Source organism: Aethalodelphis obliquidens, unplaced genomic scaffold (assembly GCF_003676395.1).
Source record: "Aethalodelphis obliquidens isolate GAN/ISIS:26980383/991018 unplaced genomic scaffold, ASM367639v1 scaffold30, whole genome shotgun sequence".
In the NCBI taxonomy this organism is placed as follows: domain Eukaryota; kingdom Metazoa; phylum Chordata; class Mammalia; order Artiodactyla; family Delphinidae; genus Aethalodelphis; species Aethalodelphis obliquidens.
In genome coordinates, this window is record NW_020837974.1 from 8,806,523 (window position 1) to 8,827,926 (window position 21,404).

The window sequence follows — 21,404 nt, forward strand, 5'->3', positions numbered from 1 at the left end:
AGAATAGATTTAGATCTACAGAAAAGTTGCAGAGATAGTTCAGAGAGTTCCCGTATACCCCTGAACCCAAGGGTCTCAGTCCTGCAGTCTTTGCCTGTCTCTGGCAGGCTCTCTGCATCTCTCCAGACTCATGTCTGTGCTGGGCCTCACCCAGTGTGCCCAGTGCACACAACCCCCTGGAGAGAGCCCCCCTCTGGGGCCTGCCGTGGTCCACCCTGCTGCTTGGGTCAGGTCACCGCTGCTGTAGTCAGCGACGTAACTTCCATCCTGCTCTGTCGAGAGTGGCTTGCAGTCCAGGAGCAAACAGAAGGAAAGGTCTGACTGATAAGTAGCCCCAGAGTCCCTGCTGGCCCCACTGGGCCCTCGTGGTTTCCCAGGGCAACTCTAGGTCAAGAATGCCTTCCTGCAGGGCTGGCCCCCAGCCCCAGGAGGGATGGTCCCTTCCCGCTGTGTCTTGCCTGCCCTCTGGTCCTCCTATTCCCTCTTAGTCCTTTCCAATTTCTTCCAGGTCTTCCAGCCGACACCCTGCAAGGCCACCGGGACCGCTTCATGGAGCAGTTCACAAAGTAAGCGGCTTAAGTGAGAGAAAGGAAGGCGAATCTAAAAGTGCTATAAAGCCAATTACTCCATGCAGGAAGCACTTGCTTTTAAATCATCGAGGGGTGAGGGTATCTGCTTTAATGCTTTAAAAAGCGAAGGAAAAGAAGACGGCAGCAAACCTACCAATGGCTGGGGAAGCTATCGGTTCTCTAATAAATCTCATAGAGAAAGACAGTTTCATTCAGTCAGTCATCCTGCTTTATTCCCAGGGCTTCATCCTCTTCCGTTTTTCTTCTCCCTGAGTTCTCATGGTTTTATACCGTATACATGCTGACAACTCCCAAAGATATAACTCCAGCCCAACCTTACCTCTGGATTCCAGGTTCACATCCCCAGTGGTCTATTTGACATCACTATACCAAACTTACATCTCAAACTAAACTCTAGGTTTTCTTCAAAAACCTTTTTCTTTCCCTTCTATCTCAATAAATGCTGCCCACCATCCACTTAGGACAGAGATCCGGAACTCACCATTTTCCTCATTCCCCACGTCCAATCTATTAGCAAGTTCAGATGATAATTGACAAAGAGGTCTTGTCTCTGGTCATATATCCCATCTCTTCCACTTCCATTGCTGTCTACCAGGACCCTCCGATATGGACGGGATGCTCTGGATTTCAGCTCCTGCCCTCTGCAATCCTATCCCCACCCAGCAGTTAGAACGACCTTGTAAAAACATAAATTCCTTGCTTACAACCTTTCAATGGCTTCTGATTACACTGAGAATCAATTCGAAGCTCCTCTCTGTGGTCTGCAAGGCCCCTACATGATCTGGCCCCTGCCCGCCATCTGTGACCTTGTCTCCAGTTCTCCAAGTGTTTCAGCCACGTAAGGTCCTCTTCCAGTTCCCGGAATATAGCCTGCGCTCAGAGGCTTAGCACGTGCTGTTCCCTGTCCTCAGGATGCTCTCCTCCCAGCCTGGCCAGCTCCATCCAGGTCATCTTCAGTCACCTCCACACAAAGGCAGTCTCTGGCCCTTCATTTGGGGTCTTTTTGCCTACCTTCTGCTCCTCCGACCCCACCCTCATATTCTCCATCACAGCACCCTGTTTACTTCCTTCCTGGTTCTTAGCATGACTTTTTTTGTTTCACTGTCTTGTCCATTATTGTACCTCTAGCACCTGATTCACAGCAGCCAATTAAGCGTTCAATCATGTTTGAATGAATTAATAAGCTAATCAGCTAGTCTAGAAGAGGAAGAGCTTCTCTGACCAAAGGGGAAATTATTCTGGTGCACTTGGGAAAGAAAATTGGTGACGAGATGACAAGTCCAGCTCATCTTTCAATTAAGTATGCCCCAAGAAGAAGGGATGGAATGGAGGGAGAGACAGGAGGATGGGGCTGGGGGGCGGGGGGTGGGGTGGGGAAGCATGAGCATGATGTTTTCCTTGTTAATTTCTTCACCCTTGACTGCAGGAAAAGCATCGCCCCCCCCCACCCCCACCCCCACCCCCAGGATCCCAAGCTTAGGCTTCTTTTGCTGGTTCCTGAGCAACAATCAGAGAGGGCAAGTTCGGGGTTGTGCTATCCTCCCCGTTTCCTTGTTCTGTCTGAAAAGCCTCGTATGTTTATTCTATAATAAATGACTTATTAAATGCTAGGAGACAGGCCCTGGGGCTGATTTCCTGGAACGTTAAATTCCAGTAGCTTAGGAAAGCAGCAGAGCCTATTACTGTTGGCTCCAGCCCAGAAAGCAGGGAACGTGTGGTCAGGTGATTCTGTTTCCTTTCATTTTTTTGAGCTTATAAAAGCATTTCCCATGACTGCCGCCTCACCTTCTCTTCCACAGACACGGTGGCTGAGGCCTCAATGTCCCCGAATTCGGGGAAAGCAACAGTGATATCAAGGGACAGTCCTAACCCTGGGGTCTGAAGGGTTATCGTGAGACCCCAGGAGTTTCGTTTATTGGGCTGAGCTGGAGAAAATTCTGTGCTGCAGAGAGAGGGTGCTGAGATCCCTGACCCTCTTTTATTATATCTCAGAAAATATGTCTGGTGCCCTCAGTTTTGTTGGCCTTCAGTGTTTAGATTCAAAATGGAGACTTGAGGAAGAGAAAAAATTGGGGTTTATTTATTCCCATATCCATCCAAGATTAGGACACAGTATAAATGGTTTTTCTTCAACCAATATTGCTGAGTAATTCCTCCATGCCTGGTACTACTTTATTTTTATTTTTTAATTAATTTTAATTGGAGTATGGCTGCTTCACAATGTTAAGTTAGCCTCCGCTGCACAGCAAAATGAATCAGACATACACGTACAGATACCCCCTCCCTTTGGACTTCCCTCCCATTTTACCACAGTGCATTAGGTAGAGTTCCCTGTGCCATACAGTATGTTCCCATCAATTGTCTATTTTATACATAGTATCAATAATGTATATGTGTCGATCCCAGTCTCCCAATTCCTCCCTCCCCACCCCTTTCCCCCTTGGTATCCATACATTTGTCCTCTACGTCTGTGTCTCTATTTCTGCTTTGCAAATAAGATCATCTATACCGTTTTTCTAGATTCCACATGTATGCGTTAATCTACGAGATTTGCTTTTCTCTTTCTGACTCACTTCACTCTGTATGACACTCCCTGGGTCCATCCACGTCTCTATTAATGACCCAATTTCGTTCCTTTTTATGGCTGGCCCGGTACTCTTTTAAACCTAGCTCAGCAGGGCCCAGTCTCTGCCTTCTAGAAGCTTATAGTCTAGTTCAGGAGATAACAAATAGCACTCAAATAAGGTGAATTCCTTAAAAAGAGATCTACCTTAGTAATTAAGTTCCCTTCCCTCTTCGTATCATTAGTTGGTTTATCAGAAATTTATTTTAATATTACTCTAAGCCAAACATTGCTAGGAAGATACATCTGCCAAACAACAGCATATATTCTACGGTGATGCAGAAATTAGTTTTTGGACTGTCTACTCTTCCAAAGGATTTTGTGGTTTGAATTACTCTTCCCCCAATCAGTGATGACAGGCTATAAATAATCTCTCCCTGCAGCATCGTAATTGCATCCTAGCACCATGGAGCCCATCTCCTTGGCAGCCTGTGCCCGGGGGCTGGGCAGGCAGTAGGAAAGCAGGGTGTCCCCTCCCCGGGGCTGGTGAAGGCCCCCAGCAGCCCTCAGGCCTTTCTCCACCCTTAGGTTGAAAGATCTCTTCTACCGCTCCAGCAACCTTCAGTACTTCAAGCGGCTCATTCAGATCCCTCAGCTGCCGGAGGTAAGGCCACACCCAGGGAGCTGCTGAGTCCTGGAGGCTGTCTTAGAGGCTGGCAGGTGGGCAGGGTTTGAGGATGTGTCTTCCCTTTTCAGAACCCACCCAACTTCCTACGAGCCTCCGCCCTGTCAGAGCACATCAGCCCCGTGGTGGTGATCCCAGCCGAGGCCTCATCCCCCGACAGCGAGCCAGTCTTAGAGAAGGATGACCTCATGGACATGGATGCCTCCCAGCAGGTGAGGACCACTTAGGAGGAAGCTCAGGCCTTCCCGTTGCCCCCGGGGAGGGCAGGAGGACCTGGGACAAGTTCAGCCACCTTCTAACCCAAGCGCCGTAAGTGGACCTGAACCAGATTAAGAAAGTATCCGTTCCCACGTGTCACTCGTGAGACCCACGCTGACCTCTCTGGGTCTCTAACCTTGTCCTTACTCCTTTCTGGTTGCCGCAGAATTCATACGACAGCAAGTTCGATGACATCTTTGGCAGCTCCTCCAGCAGTGATCCCTTCAATTTCAACAGTCAGAATGGCGTGAATAAGGACGAGAAGTGAGTCCGGGCTGTGGAGTTAAAGCACATGGTACAAAAGCTAAGTTAAGCCATGATCTCACTTGCCACACCCAACCAAAGAGGAATTCTTGGGCTTCTTCGGTAAATGTCTTGACCTTCGAATACTGGCCCCTTTAAAATCCCAGAGGAAAATCGAATGAGGCTGAAATACCCATGGACCTGTGGGTGGTAGATTAGTATCTGGAAACACTGACAGTCTTAGCGTATAACTTACAGGATTTCAAAGAATTGTTCCCAAATTAACATCGACTTTTAACCTCCTCCCTGGGTCTCCTAGCTCGCATTTAAAAGGGAAGGGATAGAAGCACAGTGGAAGCAAACTTGCTGTCCTTCTGTTCCTAGGGATCACTTAATTGATCAACTGTACAGAGAGATCAGGGGGCTGAAAGCACAGCTGGAAAACATGAAGACTGAGGTATGAGCCGGGCTCTGATCTGCGTCTGGGCTTCACCGGAACATGACAGCTTTTAATATTAAATTTGCTTCACATCCACCCTTGCTGGGCCACATCTTGACCAGGTCGTTATGCATTTCCAGTGCACTTAACCCTTGAGAGCAGCATTTAAGCCGCGCTCCAGGGGCCCTGTGATAGTGGGAGCTAATTGTGATCACCAGCTGGCTGTGAAGCTGTGCGGTGAGAGACCTACTCTTCTCACTTGGCGACGAGAAGGTTTGACTTGTAGCTCTGCTGGCACTTTGCAGCGTCTGGTGCGGAGGCTTTACCCTGGGACCGGCAAATGTCCTCTCCTTCATTCCAGCTGGTCCATCACGGCTCCCAGGCCCCTCTAACAGGACCAGAACTCCCCTGCCGTCACCCCCTGTTGTTGCTGGGGGGTGGCTTGTAGTGACCAGAAGCCTCCGCTCTCGTGAGGCCTTGGGAGTGGGCCTCTTAGGAAGACCCAGGTGTTGATGTGGTCGGCGCTGGAGACGTGGCAGTCGACCCCGCTCGGCCCGCCCAGCGCTCACCCCCGGGCCCTCCCGCAGCGCCATCGAGCCACGCTGCAGCTGAAGGGCCGCATCAGCGAGCTGGAGGCCGAGCTGGCCGAGCAGCAGCACCTGCGGCAGCAGGCAGCCGACGACAGCGAGTTCCAGCGGGCCGAGCTGGACGAGCTTAAGAAGAAGCGAGAGGACACGGAGAAGGCTCAGCGGAGCCTGACGGAGATCGAGAGTGAGCGGCTGGCACCGGGCTGGGCGTGAGGGTGGGGCCGGGGAGGGCGGAGCCCAGTGAGACCCCGGATGGAGGCTGAGGCCCGGCGCCAGAGCCCCCGCCTCGAGTCTGTCCGGGAGGCCGTCGTGAATGCCAGTGTCACCAGTCAGAAGGGCAGATCGGTGTCGGGCAGGTTGAGAGCCCCACTTGAGGCCCTGCTGCGAACACGGAGATGGGGCTACAGACGATGACGAAGGAGAGGGAGCCTAAGAAAATTCGTGGCATAAAAGCCAAAAACCCTGATAAAGTAAATGCCGAGCATGAAATGCTCAAGGCATGCATCAGTGGAGGGATTTGAATGAGGTGAATTCTTCATTAAAGAAGACCTCCCAGGGGACTTTATTTCAGTAGGGTTTTAGAGGGAGAAGGAGGTATATATGCTTGTGAGAAGGAGGGACGATCTTCTAGGGGTTCTGGCTTATTGGAAGGAGGGCAACGGGTCCCCACCAGTGCAGACCCCTCACCTTTGTCCTTGACAATACAGGGAAAGCCCAAGCCAACGAGCAGCGCTACAGCAAGCTAAAGGAGAAGTACAGCGAGCTGGTGCAGAACCACGCCGACCTGCTGCGGAAGGTAGGACCCTCACCGCCCCCATCGGCACGCGCAGGCCCCGCTGCACGGGGGAGACGGTGACTTACGCCACGTGGCTTCTCCAGGGCTGGCGCCCCCGCCGTTTCTTGGAAACCGCAGCTCCCTGGCCTCCTGTATCTCGAGCTCCACCTGAGGTGCCAGCCCCACTAGCATTAGCATTATCCCCCATCTTTATCATTTTGGCAAATAGTTGAGAGTTGAGCATCTGAAGGTGACAGCTTCCTTCTAGGTGGGAAAGTGATGTCTGTGTCCGACTCTAGGGCACCCACGGTCTGAATGCCGTCGTTTCTTCTGGAAGGAAGATGGCCTTTGTGCTGGAGATACGCTAGTTCAAGACACTGTGCTTCTCTTACAGAATGCAGAGGTGACCAAACAGGTGTCCGTGGCCAGACAAGCCCAAGTGGATTTGGAACGAGAGAAAAAAGAGCTAGAGGATTCTTTCCAGCGCGTAAGCGACCAGGCCCAGCGGAAGGTGAGTAGAAGAAGTAGGTGGGAATTGGTGGGGGGGAGGGTGTCTGTCCGAGATGGAGGTGGGCCTTGAGCACTGCACAGATTGAAAGACCTCGTCGTCTGCTTCACGAGCAGGTAGAGCCCTGTGGGAGGGTGACAAGGGACCGTACAGGACAGGACGTGGTTACCCATGTGTAAGGGGTTAGAGGCATGACGTGATGAAGGGTCTGAAGTTGAGTGGGGCTCATCAGCTAGGACGCGTCTTGAGGAGGCTTTGAAGTGGAAGCAGGTGGATGTCAGAGAGGAGTGGCATTTATAAAGACCCACAGCCAGAACTCCCATGAGTTGGGATGGGGTTGGCGGCAGGTCCGATTGGAGTAAGGAGATGTCGGGTGGATAAAATGGAACGCCTTACACTTAGATTAGTGGCTTTCACGCTCTCCTGTGACCCAAGTGAAAAATACATCTAATGGAAATCAAAGTTTCACAGAGCAATACTTATCCTTATTATGTGAATGCATGTGGATTTTTTTTGTGGGGGAAGCTCTGTTTACTGCATTCTTTTAAAAATGTTAGCTGTGAATTCTTACTCATGGGTCACAACGCGCTCTTTGAAAAACACCACTTAGAAATCAAAGAAGGGAAATTGTTTCAAGACGGTGAGATGGGGTGAGTCAGCATTATACCTACTGGGTGTTGGGATGCCTGAATTAAAGATCTCGTTCTGCTTTAATTAGTATTATGGGCTCAAGCGTGACATTTGGGAAATGTCCCTAAAACTCCCCACCCCCCACCCCGCCCCCACCCTTGACATTTCCTGAAGCTGGAAAAAAATTTTTGGTACATTCTGAGCTCTCACCTTCCCCCTGCTTTATGTCAGGGTAAAACTTGCTCCTATATAAAAGTATACAAATCTCACAAGTATAACTTGGGAATTTTTACACGTGTTTATCCCGTGAAACCACCACCCAGGTGGGAGCGCTCCTGCATTTCTTCTCTTTCAGACTCAAGAACAGACGGAAGTACTAGAGAGTTTGAAGCAAGAACTTGCCACCAGCAAACAGGAACTCCAGATTGTCCAAGGCAGCCTGGAAAGTTCTGCCCAGGTAAGCGTCACCTGTCTTTCCCTTCCTCATTCTTCTCCATCTCCGGCTTTGGTGTTGCTGGCACCCGGCATCCATCACCATGAGCACATGGCCCACCTTGGTCCCATCTGGGAGCAGTGTGTCCTTGGGAAGGGGCAGATTCCTTGTGGCCTGGTGGTGGGTGTGGACCTCTGGAAAGGGGACAGTTTAATTCTCCCAGCAACTCCCTCTTCCCACTCGGTCGCCCTGCAGTCAGAAGCGAAATGGACCGCCCAGATCGCCGAGCTGGAGAAGGAGCGGGGCGGCCTGGTGGAAGCCATGGCTTGTCGAGAGGAGGAACTGTCCACTCTTCGGCAGCAGTTGGAATACACCCAGATCAAACTGTCCAGTGCACAGGCAAGTAACGGACACCCACTGGGGCTGACCAAGTCCAATTTCATAGTCATGGGCCTCGGCAGTGTATGCATGGAGGCAGAGGGGCTGTGAAAGGGGTTTGGGGCCTTCGGCCGGATCGCGAAGGCGAATATTCTGCGGGCATAGCTCCTAATGCCAGCGTGCCCCGTGCTGCACACAGAGCAGATGAGAAGGGATGCACCTGGCACTCTCTCCCCAAGGGTGGAGGCCGGGCTGCCGTGGTCCATCCCCACAGCCTCCTGTGCTCGGGGGCACACACCTGTGGACAAAGTTAAAAAGGCTTTTTCTCTGTGTCAAGCTAACTGGCCTCGGCCTCATTAGCAGCAGCTCGAGCTAAGGTTCCAGGAGTCCCAGCTGTGTCACAGGTGGATGGGGCATGGAGGCTCATTAGGGGGCCTGTGGCCGACTCTCACTTCCCTGGACCATCCCTAGGAATCTGTAGGCCGGCTCGCGAGGGACCAGCGAAAAATGCTTCTGGCGGAGTCGAGGAGGGCTGCCGAGCAGGTGGTGCAGGAGGCCCTGAGGCGGTTTGAGGAGCCCGCTCTCTTCAGCTGTGCCGGATCTGCAGGTGCCCTTCCCCTTGCCCGGCTTGCAGGTGCCGGATCCTCACAGCCCAATGCTCTTCGGCGTCGGCCTTGAATCCCGTGAGACCCTGATCTCAGGGGTTCCCAGCCCAGCTGCATGTCAGGATCACCTGGGGATGCCCAGCCCGCGCCCCCCCCCCCCCCTAATTTCTTTTCCGTCGGCCCCCCCCCCACCCCGGGCCCGGCCCGTTAGTATCTTCTCCCCCCCCCCCCCCCCCCCAGCTCTCACCCCTCCCCCCCCGGGTGTGATAACTACTGCTTTGGTCGTGGATCACGCTGATGAAATGCATCCTGGGAGCCAAGGCCTGGTAACAATTCTGAATGCCGGGAGGAGGAGGAACAGACAGGCCTCTGTGTCTCTAAGGAGAACAGTGTGGTCTGAATCCAGAGGTGGCTGCCATGAGCTTCAAATCTAGACAGGGAGTCATCATCCTTAAGCATGGAGAGGCAGAAACGATAAAATCCCCACAGGGTCACGGGCATGAGCAAGGGCCCACTCTGCGTGCCCCAGAGTCCTCAGGGCATATGGTGAAGTCAGAGGAGCCCCGTGATGAGAGGAGGGCCCTGGTGCACAGTAGATGGGAGAGCATCCAGGCCCGGGGCGTTTGTGAAGTCGTGGACGTAGCCGTGAACAGATCTCATTACAGCTCATTTTCGAGCAGAGGGGACTTGATAGTCTCGAGAGGTCCCATTCAGAACGAGGCAGACGGGAAGAAACAGCTGATGGGTGATTTTTTTTTTTTTTTTTTTTGCGGTATGCGGGCCTCTCACTTCTGTGGCCTCTCCCGTTGCGGAGCGCAGGCTCAGCGGCCATGGCTCACGGGCCCAGCCGCTCTGTGGCATGTGGGATCTTCCTGGACCGGGGCACGAACCCGTGTCCCCTGCATCGGCAGGCGGACTCTCAACCACTGCGCCACCAGGGAAGCCCTGATGGGTGATTTTTATTATCAGCTAGAAAGGTCTCGATTTGGTGAAGTGTTTCAAGAAGGACTGTGATATCTTGTTCAGTGGGGAACCCGTCTGTAGGGGAATTCAACAGTTGCAAATGAAGTAGCACACTGGGTACCTCATTTACTGCGAGAACACCAGGACATGGGGCAGCTGTGGGCGGATTCCACAAGAGATGGTATGAGCTGGGTTTTGAAGGAAGAGGAGAGACATAAAGCCATGGAGAGGAAGAAGAGTGGGGAATAATAATCATAAAAACGGCTGACATTTGCCGAGTGCTTGCAATATGCCAGGCACGATTCTAAGCGCTTTATGTGCCTTGGCCCAGCAATCCTCACTGTGATGCCAGGAGGTGGTACTATTATTCCTCCTTTGTCGGATGAGGAAGCAGGCGCATGTGGCCTGAGAACACAGCCAGTAGTGATAGAGCCAGGAGCTACAACACGTATGCCGCGAGACGCAAGAGCCCCTACTTTTAACTCCTGTGCGTGCGATTCAGTCTCCGTGGACCAGTGCACAAAGGCACAGCAGTGGGAATGACGGTGTTGTGGGCAGAACGTGGAGCCAGGGGTCTGAGCCCAAGAGTAATGGGAGTCCAAGGGCCTTGAAACACTTAACAGGAAGGCCTGGATTTGATTCAATGGCAGTGATGGGAAATGAGGGGCAGAAGCTAGACCGTGATGCCATTGCCGTGGTTCTTGGCTAAAGGACCAGGTAGCCTCAGAAGTACAGCCTTTGAAGCTACAGTAAGAGAATCACGTACCAGCATAGCCATCGATCTCTCCTCCCTCCCCCTTCTTAGGGAAGCTCCTGCAGGGCTGGGGCCCCCCACTGGGAAGGTCATCCGTCAGGCAGCTTAACTAACAAGGATGAAGTGAGCTGAGACAGCTCTGACTCTGACTTTGCCCTGTCTTCCCTCTCACAGATCACCTACTCTCCAAGGTCAGGTCCGTTTCCAGCTGCATCGAGCAACTGGAAAAATGCTGGAGCCAGTATCTGGCCTGCCCAGAAGGTAAGAGAGGTGAAGGAGAGGGTCTGTCACTAGTGACAGCTGGGCAGGGATCCGAAATGCTGGAACGTGACAATGGCGACCATTTCCTAGGCACCCAGAAAGGAGTGTGTGTGTCTAACTTGCAAAGCGGGGAGGAAGGAGGTATGAAAGTGACCGCCCTCCCCCTCCAGCAGGACTGAGAAAGTTTCCTTTAAACTCCTGGCAGATATCAGTGGGCTTCTGCACTCGGTAACCCTCCTGGCCCACTTGACCAGTGACACCATTGTTCATGGCAGCACCACCTGCCTTAGAGCCCCGCCAGAGCCTGCCGACTGTAAGTACCAGGGTGAGGGGCCACCACCACAGCACGGGGAGCAGGGGGCCTTTAAAAGTCTCTGTCGCCTTGCCTCTGCAGCTCTGACCGAGGCCTGTAAGCAGTATGGCAGGGAGACCCTCACCTATCTGTCTTTCCTGGAGGAAGAAGGAATCATCGAGAGTGCCGACAGCACAGCCATGAGGAGCTGCCTCACCAGGATCACAGCCATCGGCGAGGTATCATCAGTGATATCCCTGGGGAATGTCGTTTTTTGGTATGAGTGCTGGGGATTTCTTCAGGGATCAGTGAGGTTCTAGGCCAGTTCTTTCTGTACTTCAAACTTGATTCTGGAAGGTAGAGTTAGAACTGTAAAACTTGACCTTCTGAATGACTTTCCAGTTGTATTTAATTCACTGGATATTAATTGAGAATCTGTGTGATCATCACTGTGCTAAGCAGTGTCAAAGAAGGATGAGCACAGTTTTCCTGTTTTCAAGGGTTTTTATCTGGCTGGGCAGGTAACACCTAAAACGAAAATAATATATTTATTCACTCAATAAAGATGTAGTGAGTATGACCTAGGTACAGGGAATTGTGCCAGGTGTAGTTCTACAGGGACAAATAGGTCCCCTGGGGAAGAAAAATAAGGAAATCAACCTTTTTTAATTTTTATTTTATTTTTGGCTGCGTTGCGTCTTAGTTGCAGGGTCTTAGTTGCGGGATCTACGTTGAGGCATGCAGGATCTTTCATTGCGGCACATGGGCTCTTCGTTGCAGCACGCGGGCTTCTCTCTAGTTGTGGCACACGGGCTCCAGAGCATGTGGGCTCTGTAGTTTGTGGCACACGGGCTCTCTAGTTGTAGTGCGCAGGCTCAGTAGTTGTGGCACGTGGACTTAGTTGCCCCGTGGTGTGTGGGATCTTAGTTCCCTGACCAGGGATTGAACCTGGGTCCCCTGCATTGAAAGGTGGATTCTTAACCACTGGACCATCAGGGGAGTCCTGGAAATCAACCATTTCTATACAGTGTGATACAGATCTATTTAAGGAGTACACTGCAAGGCAGCTTTTAATTCCTAGAATAGTAGGAATATTACCACCTAAAATAGTGGGAATGATAAATTCAGAGAAGGAAGAGACCAGGGCCAGAGATCATATCCTCATCATCTCTCATTCAAACTCCGCCAAGTGGCTTGCAGGATCTTAGTTCACTGACCAGAGATCCAACCCATGGCAATGAAAGCACAGAGTCCTAACCACTGGACCGCCAGGGAATTCCCTCATCTGAATTTTTTTTAAATTTATTTCTTTTATTTATTTTATTTTTGGCTGCGTTGGGTCTTCATTGCTGCACGCAGGCTTTCTCTAGTTGCGGCAAGCGGGGGGCTACTCTTTGTTGCAGTGCTCAGGCTTCTCATCGCGGTGGCTTCTCTTGTTGCGGAGCATGGGCTCTAGGCGCATGGGCTTCAGTAGTTGTAGCACGTGGGCTCAGTAGTTTTGGCTCGCGGGCTCTAGAGTGCAGGCTCAGTAGTTGTGGTGCATGGGCTTAGTTGCTCCACGGCACGTGGGATCTTCCCGGACCAGGGCTCGAACCCGTGTCCCCTGCATTGGCAGGTGGATTCTTAACCACTACGCCACCAGGGAAGCCCTGAAGGTGTTTTTAAAGTACCTCCCAAGCAGCAAATACAGTCACTGCTGCACAATGGTGGGGTCAGGGTCTGAGCAGCTGCAACTGAATGGCCTTGTGTGGGGTTCGACAGGGATGGCCTTCTGGAAAGAGGTGGGTTCTGAGTGAGAATAGAGGCGGGAGGAGTGTGGAGTTGCAGAGCTTATGTGGTAGAGAGTTCCAGACAAGTCCCACCACAGCGTGAAGAAGTGTGTTACGTGGTGGGACCCTCCTACCTTCTGCCATCATGTGGGGGTTACCTGTCCACCACGGGAGGGTAGAGAGGAGGTCAAAGGGTCATTTCCGCTTTCATGATGCTGTTCACAGGAGCTCCTGCCCAGAGGCCTGGACATCAAACAGGAGGAACTGGGGGACCTGGTGGACAAAGAGATGGCTGCCACTTCCGCTGCCATTGAAACCGCTACGGCCAGAATAGAGGTATGGAAGTCTCTGCAGGATCACCTAAAGTGATGCTGTGCAACTACCTTTCAGCAACATTGCCCTCTGGATATATCTTAGCCATTCTCTGCAGAGCCCCCTAAAACAAACCAAAACCCAAATCCCCTGGGATCTCTGAGTTACAGAAAATAGAAAGTTCTCCAAGGGAAGATGAGCAGTTTCCTCAAGGATCACATACTTTGGTGTCCGGCCATCCTACATTCACGTTCCAGACTGACCGCTGAGTTACGTTAACCCCGCTAAGATTCGGATTCCGTTTCTATATGATGGTGATGATAACAGTACCTTCCTCAGAGAGGTGTTGTAAAGAGCTCAGTGAGGTAATGCACATGGATCTCGGTGCCAGGCCCTCAGTAAACCAACGGTAACTGTTGTCTCAGGGAAAAGCTGAGCGGGCACCATTGGAAAGGTCACATGTTACTCCTTTGATGGAAGACTCAGGCCATCTGCCTTGGTGTGCTGCCTGCCTCGAGGACCTGGTAGCAGCTGCCCCTGTTGGCATGGTGCCGTAGCTCTCAGAGTTCTGTGCACATCAGCCCAGGTGCCAAAATGTCAAGACACAGACTGTAGCTCCAGCTGCCTCCCACTGAATAGATCGGAGGTCTGGGTTCTTTTCCTGACTCTCACGAGGACATGGGTGGGCACTTCTAGGTTTCTCAGCTACTGCAGGTTGTTGGACCCCAGGTGTAGCAGGACACCAGTGGGTTCTCAGTACCTGTGATGTACTGAGAAACTCTGCTTCTTTTTTAATAGGAGATGCTCAGCAAATCCCGAGCTGGAGACACAGGAGTTAAATTGGAGGTGAATGAAAGGTCAGTCTGAGCGGCGTGGTGACACCTAGGTGATCAGGATCTGTCTTTCCTGCACTGGATCATACTGATTAGAATAGAACCTCAGCCGCCACAGGGAAGGGCTGAGTCTATGGAATTGTCGATATCAGTATTAATGATGACCATGATATCAATATTGCATTATAGGGGAAAGAAACCCCAAGAGTCACTACTTACCTATTCCTTATGAAGAAGATCCACAATCAAGTCTCCTCTCTCACCCCCCTTTCCTTCAGAGCTTCACCTCCAGAATATTCCCTGCCTTTTTTCCCATCCCAAGTTTGCGTGTGTTCAGGAGAGAAAAAGAAAACAAGTCTTCCGCATTGTTTTTGGTCTCTGTTTTGTGTCCCTGACTTTTTTGTTGTTGTTTTTGCTTGTTGCAGGATCCTTGGCTCCTGTACCAGCCTAATGCAGGCTATTAAGGTCCTGATCGTGGCCTCAAAGGAGCTCCAGAGAGAGATAGTGGAGAGTGGCCGGGTAAGCATGGGTGAGGGCCCTAGACAGAGCAAACATCGGTTACTGATTCCCAGCTCAGCGAGAGGTGGAGTCTACTCGATACACATTCAGTGAGGTCTAGGTGTGCTGCCGTCCAGCCATATGTGTCCACCTGAGGGCACAGCTGCCACTCCCATGGACGTCAACCAATGCTATGGAAAGAAGCTAGGGCATGGCCAGGTCCCCGGAGGGCAGTCGGCCAGAGCCTCCAGCGGCAGGCTCATTCACCCCAGTGGATGTCACTGGAACCTGCCATGGAAGCCCAGTGTGCATTGCAAGTCTGGACTCTCAGAGGAGGGAGTGAGGACTTTTAAAACCAGGCAAATCAGAAATGCCAAGCTGGTGCTGCCTCTCCACTGTGGGCTCTGCCCACGTCTCTTTCTGTGCATGCGGGATCTTAGTTCCCCTACCAGGGATCGAACCCGCACCCCCTGCAGTGGAAGCGCAAGGTCTTAACCACCGGACTGCTGGGGAAGTCCCTGCCATGTCTCTTTCCAACAACAGTTAACTCGCAGTGATTCAGACAGACTCTGCCTCCGTCCCTTGTTGACATCATCACTTCAGTTTTCTTGCTCCTTTGCTGGCTTCATCAGCCTCTTTTTTCCTTTCTCACATGCCCGTGTGCGGCTGCAGCTCAGGAGACAAAGGTCCAGAGAGGGGGCTATGAGCCTAAAAACAATCCTATAAAGAACGAAGCTATACCATTTACCACATGATGTTACAGTGAAATGACTGCCAGCCTTCAAGGAAGCAGGGTCTCATCAAAAGTAAAATCTGCCAGCACCCGGAGTTTGAATTTCTCAGGTTCCAGAATTGTTTAATATTTTGATGAGTAAAATGTATCTGGCTCATCATAAATGTATGGTGGAGTAGAAGGACGTGCTCTCACTCCCTCTTGTGAGAACACCAGAATCACAACTAGCTGCTGGACAATCATTGACAGGAAGACACTGGAACTCACCAGAAAAGATACCCCACATCCAAAGACAAAGGAGAAGCCACAGTGAGATGGTAGGAGGGGCGCAATCACAGTAAAATCAAATCCCATAACTGCTGGGTGGGTGACTCACAGACTGGAGAACATTTATACCACAGAAGTCCACCCACTGGAGTGAAGGTTCTGAGCCCCACGTCAGGCTTCCCAACCTGAGGGTCTGGCAATGGGAGGAGGAATTCCTAGAGAATCAGACTTTGAAGCCTAGTGGGATTTGACTGCAGGACTTCAACAGGACTGGGGGAAACAGAGACTCCACTCTTGGAGGCCACACACAAAGTAGTGTGCGCATCGTGACCCAGGGGAAGGAGCAGTGACCCCAGGCGAGACAGAACCAGACCTACTTGCTAGTGTTGGAGGGTCTCCTGCAGAGGCGGGGGGTGGCTGTGGCTCACCATGGGGACAAGGACACTGGCAGCAGAAGTTCTGGGAAGTACTCCTTGGCGTGAGCCCTCCCAGAGTCTGTCATTAGCCCCACCAAAGAGCCCAGGTAGGCTCCAATATTGGGTCACCTCAGGCCAAACAACAAACAGGGAGGGAACCCAGCCTCACCTATCAGCAGACAAGCAGATTAAAGTTTTACTGAGCTCTGCCCACCAGAGCAACTGTCAGCTCTACCCACCACCAGTCCCTCCCATCAAGCCTCTTAGATAGCCTCATCCACCAGAGGGCAGACAGCAGAAGCAAGAAGAACTACAGTCCTGCAGCCTGTGGAACAAAAACCACATTCACAGAAAGATAGACAAGATGAAAAGGCAGAGGGCTATGTACCAGATGAAGGAACAGCTCTACAACAAATGCTAAAGGAACTTCTCTAAGTGGGAAACACAAGAGAAGAAAAGGACCTACAAACACAAACCCAAAACAATTAAGAAAATGGTCATAGGAACATACATATCGATAATTACCTTAAACGTGAATGGATTAAATGCTCCAACCAAAAGACACAGGCTTCATGAATGGATACAAAACAAGACCCATATATATGCTGTCTACAAGAGACCCACTTCAGACCTAGGGACACATACAGGCTGAAAGTGAGGGGATGGAAAAAGATATTCTATGCAAATGGAAATCAAAAGAAAGCTGGAGTAGCTATCCTCATATCACATAAAATAGACGTTAAAATAAAGAATGTTACAAGAGACAAGGAAGGACATTACATAATGATCAAGGGATCAATCCAAGAAGAAGAGATAACAATTATAAATATATATGCGCCCAACATAGGAGCACCTCAATACATAAAGCAACTGCTAACAGCTATAAAAGAGGAAATCGACAGTAACACAATAATAGTGCGGGATTTTAACACCTCACTTACACCAATGGACAGATCATCCAAACAGAAAATAAATAAGGAAACAGAAGCTTTAAATGACACAATAGACCAGATAGATTTAGTTGATATTTATAGGACATTCCATCCAAAAACAGCAGATTACAATTTCTTCTCAAGTGCGCACGGAACATTCTCCAGGATAGATCACATCCTGGGTCACAAATCAAGCCTCAGTAAATTTAAGAAAATTGAAATCATATCAAGCATCTTTTCTGACCATGATGCTATGAGATGAGAAATGAATTACAGGGAAAAAAACGTAAAAAACACAAACACATGGAGGCTAAACAGTACGTTACTAAATAACCAAGAGATCACTGAAGAAATCAAAGAGGAAATCAAAAAATGCCTAGAGACAAATGACAATGAAAACACGACGATCCAAAACCTATGGGATGCAGCAAAACCAGTTCTAAGTGGGAAGTTTATAGCTATACAAGCCTACCTGAAGAAATAAGAAAAATCTCAAATAATCTAACCTTACACCTAAAGAACTAGAGAAAGAAGAACAAACAAAACCCAAAGTTAGCAGAAGGAAAGAAATCATAAAGATCAGAGCAGGAATAAATGAAAGAGAAACCAAGAAAACAGTAGCAAAGATCAGTAAAACTAAAAGCTGGTTCTTTGAGAAGATAAACAAAATTGATAAACCATTAGCCAGCCTCATCAAGAAAAAGAGGGAGAGGACTCAAATCAATAAAATTAGAAATGAAAAAGGAGAAGTTACAACAGACACCACAGAAATACAAAACATCCTAAGAGACTACTACAAGCAACTCTATGCCAATAAAATGGACAACCTAGAAGAAATGGACAAATTCTTAGGAAGGTATAACCTTCCAAGAGTGAACCAGGAAGAAATGGAAAATATGAACAGACCAATCACAGGTAATGAAATTGAAACTGTGATTAAAAATCTTCCAACAAACAAAAGTGCAGGACCAGATGGCTTCACAGGTAAATTCTATCAAACATTTAGCGAAGAGCTAACACCCATCCTTCTCAAACTCTTCCAAAAAATTGCAGAGGAAGGAACACTCCCAAACTCATTCTGTGAGGCAACCATCACCCTGATACCAAAACCAGACAAAGATACTACAAAAAAAGAAAATTACAGACCAATATCACTGATGAATATAGATGCAAGAATCCTCAACAAAATACTAGCAAACAGAATCCAACAACACATTAAAAGGATCATACACCATGATCAAGTGGGATTTATCCCAAGGATGCAAGGATTCTTCAATATACGTTAATCAATGTGATACACCATATTAACAAACACAAGAATAAAAATTATATGATCATCTCAATAGATGCAGAAAAATTTTTGACAAAATTCAACACCCATTTATGATAAAAACTCTCCAGAAAGTGGGTGTAGAGGGAACCTACCTCACCATAATAAAGGCCACATATGACAAACCCACAGCAAACATCATTCTCAATGGTGAAGAACTGAAAGCATTTCCTCTAAGATCAGGAATAAGACAAGGATGTCCACTCTCACCACTATTAGTCAACATAGTTTTGGAAGTCCTAGCCACGGCAATCAGAGAAGAAACAGAAATAAAAGTAATACAAATTGGAAAAGGAGAAGTAAAACAGTCACTGTTTGCAGATGACGTGATACTATACATAGAGAATCCTAAAGATGCCACCAGAAAACTACTAGAGCTAATCAATGAATTTGGGAAAGTTGCAGGATACAAAATTAATGCACAGAAAGCTCTTGCATTCCTATACACTAATGATGAAAAGTCTGAAAGAGTAAATAAGGAAACACTCCCATTTACCATTGCAACAAAAAGAATAAAATACCTAGGAATAAACCTATCTAGGTTTATTTTGTATGAATAAACATACAAAAGTCCTGTATGCAGAAAACTATGACACTGATGAAAGAAATTCAAGATGATACCAACAGATGGAGAGATATACCATGTTCTTGGATTGGAAGAATCAATATTGTGAAAATGACTATACTACCCAAAGCAATCTACAGATTCAATGCAATCCCTATCAAATTACCAATGCCAGTTTTTACAGAACTAGAACAAAAAATCTTAAAATTTGTATGGAGACACAAAAGACCCCGAATAGCCAAAGCAGTCTTGAGGGAAAAAAACGGAGCTGGAGGAATCAGACTCCCTGACTTCACACTATACTACAAAGCTACAGTAACCAAGACAATATGGTACTGACACAAAAACAGAAACACAGATCAATGGAACAAGATAGAAAGCCCAGAGATAAACCCACACACCTGTGGTCAACTAATCTATGACAAAGGAGGCAAGGATATACAATGGAGAAAAGACAGTCTCTTCAATAAGGGGTGCGGGGAAAACTGGACAGCTACATGTAAAGAATGAAACTAGAACACTCCCTAACACCATACACAAAAATAAACTCAAAATGGATTCGAGACCTAAATGTAAGACCAGACCCTATAAGACTCTTAGAGGAAAACATAGGAAGAACACTCTTTGACATAAATCACAGCAAGATCTTTTTTGATCCACCTCCTAGAGTAATGGAAATAAAAACAAAAATAAACAAATGGGATCTAATGAAACTTCAAAGCTTTCACACAGCAAAGGAAACCATAAACAAGATGAAAAGACAACCCTCAGAATGGGAGAAAATATTTGCAAACGAATCATCGGACAAAGGATTAATCTCCAAAATATATAAACAGCTCATGCAGCTCATTATTAAAGAAACAACCAGGTCCAAAAATGGGCAGAAGACCTAAGTAGACATTTCTCCAAAAAAGACATACAGATGGCCAAGAAGCACATGAAAAGCTGCTCAACATCACTAATTATGAGCGAAATGCAAATCAAAACTACGATGAGGCATCACCTCACACCAGTTAGAATGGGCACCATCAAAAAGTCTACAAACATCAAATGCTGGAGAGGGTGTGGAGAAAAGGGAACCCTCTTGCACTGTTGGTGAGAATGTAAATTGTTGCAGCCACTATGGAGAACAGTATGGACGTTCCTTAAAAAACTAAAAGTAGAATTACCATATGATCCAGCAATCCCACTACTGGGCATATACCCAGAGAAAACCATCATTCAAAAACACACATGCACCCCAGTGTTCTTTGCAGCACTGTTTACAATAGGCAGGTCATGGAAGCAACCTAAATGCCCATCGACAGACGAATGGATAAAGAAGTTGTATGTATATACAATGGAATATTACTCAGCCATAAAAAGGAACGAAATTGGGTCATTTTTTGAGACGTGGATGGATCTAGAGACTGTCCTACAGGGTGAAGTAAGTCAGAAAGAGAAAAACAAATATCGTATATTAACGCATATATGTGGAACCTAGAAAAATGGTACAGATGAACCGGTTTGCAGGGCAGAAGTTGAGACACAGATGTAGAGAACAAACATATGGACACCAAGGCAGGAAAGCTGTGGGAGGGTGGGGATGGTGGTGTGATGAATTGAGCGATTGGGATCGACATGTATACACTGATGTGGATAAAACTGATGACTAATAAGAACCTGCTGTATAAAAAAATAAGTAAAATTAAAAAAAAAAAAGAACAGAGCTATATCTGCTTTGGTGGCGCTTTTTATCAGTCCGAGAGGTGATGTTTTCTGCCCCCAAAATAGAAGGAGGGACTGAGCAAGGAGTATCTGTAGATTCTCAGACTGTCCGGTACTTCCGAAGCATAAAAGCATTTTAAAATTCCAAGTAGGAATTATTATATTCTTCTTTCAGTTTTATTGAGATATAATTGACACACAGCGCTGTGTCAGTTTAAGGTGTACAACATAAAGCTTTGACTTAACGCATATGAAGCGATTATCCCAGTAAGTTTAGTGAACAACCGTCATCTCTTATAGATACAAAATGAAAGAAAGAAAACAAGTTTTTTCCTTGTGATGAGAACTCTTAGGATTTAGTCTCAGTATCTTTCATGTATACCATACAGCAGTGTTCAGTATATTTTTCATGTCGTACATTACAGCCCTAGTACTTATTTATGTTATAACTGGAAGTTACACCTTTTGTCTCCCTTCCTCCAATTCCCTCCCCCACCCCTCAGCAATTATTTTTTTAATCACTCACTGGGTACTCACTGTCCTCTTTTGGCAAATCACAGAGAGTGGCTAGACTCCCCTCAGATCATAAGTTATTTGTATATACATATAAATAATATATATATTCTTATATATACAATATAGAGATATTGGGATGTGATAGAAATGCTACAGGCTTTGGAGTCAGAAAAGCCTAGGATTTATTTCCATTTATTTCCTGCATATCCTTAGGGAAAGTATTTTTGCCTCTCTGAATCTTAGTTTTCTCATCTTTAAAAATGGGAATGATAATTACTCAGCCATAAAAAGAAACGAAATTGAGCTATTTGTAATGAGGTGGATAGACCTAGAATCTGTCATACAGAGTGAAGTAAGTCAGAAAGAAAAAGACAAATACCGTATGCTAACACATATATATGGAATTTAAGAAAAAAAAAATGTCATGAAGAACCTAGGGGTAAGGCAGGAATAAAGACGCAGACCTCCTATAGAACGGACTTGAGGTTATGGGGAGGGGGAAGGGTGAGCTGTGACAGGGCGAGAGAGAGTCATGGACATATACACACTAACAAACATAGTA

At 48.1% G+C, this 21,404-nt stretch overlaps 1 protein-coding gene across 1 annotated transcript in view; it reads left to right on the top strand.

Annotated features, from left to right (window-relative positions):
- The window catches only part of HIP1 (huntingtin interacting protein 1), a 153,175-nt gene that overhangs the window by 121,576 nt on the left and 10,195 nt on the right, over window positions 1-21,404 (top strand). Inside the window, exons 9-25 of the mRNA XM_027126129.1 lie at window positions 509-566; window positions 3,742-3,817; window positions 3,910-4,050; window positions 4,263-4,360; window positions 4,724-4,796; window positions 5,366-5,549; window positions 6,073-6,161; window positions 6,535-6,651; window positions 7,634-7,735; window positions 7,967-8,110; window positions 8,561-8,696; window positions 10,586-10,672; window positions 10,878-10,985; window positions 11,067-11,203; window positions 12,959-13,069; window positions 13,844-13,902; window positions 14,304-14,397. Of these exons, the coding sequence (XP_026981930.1) occupies window positions 509-566; window positions 3,742-3,817; window positions 3,910-4,050; window positions 4,263-4,360; window positions 4,724-4,796; window positions 5,366-5,549; window positions 6,073-6,161; window positions 6,535-6,651; window positions 7,634-7,735; window positions 7,967-8,110; window positions 8,561-8,696; window positions 10,586-10,672; window positions 10,878-10,985; window positions 11,067-11,203; window positions 12,959-13,069; window positions 13,844-13,902; window positions 14,304-14,397 (1,814 nt within the window). The remainder of the gene's footprint in view (window positions 1-508; window positions 567-3,741; window positions 3,818-3,909; window positions 4,051-4,262; window positions 4,361-4,723; window positions 4,797-5,365; window positions 5,550-6,072; window positions 6,162-6,534; window positions 6,652-7,633; window positions 7,736-7,966; window positions 8,111-8,560; window positions 8,697-10,585; window positions 10,673-10,877; window positions 10,986-11,066; window positions 11,204-12,958; window positions 13,070-13,843; window positions 13,903-14,303; window positions 14,398-21,404) is intronic.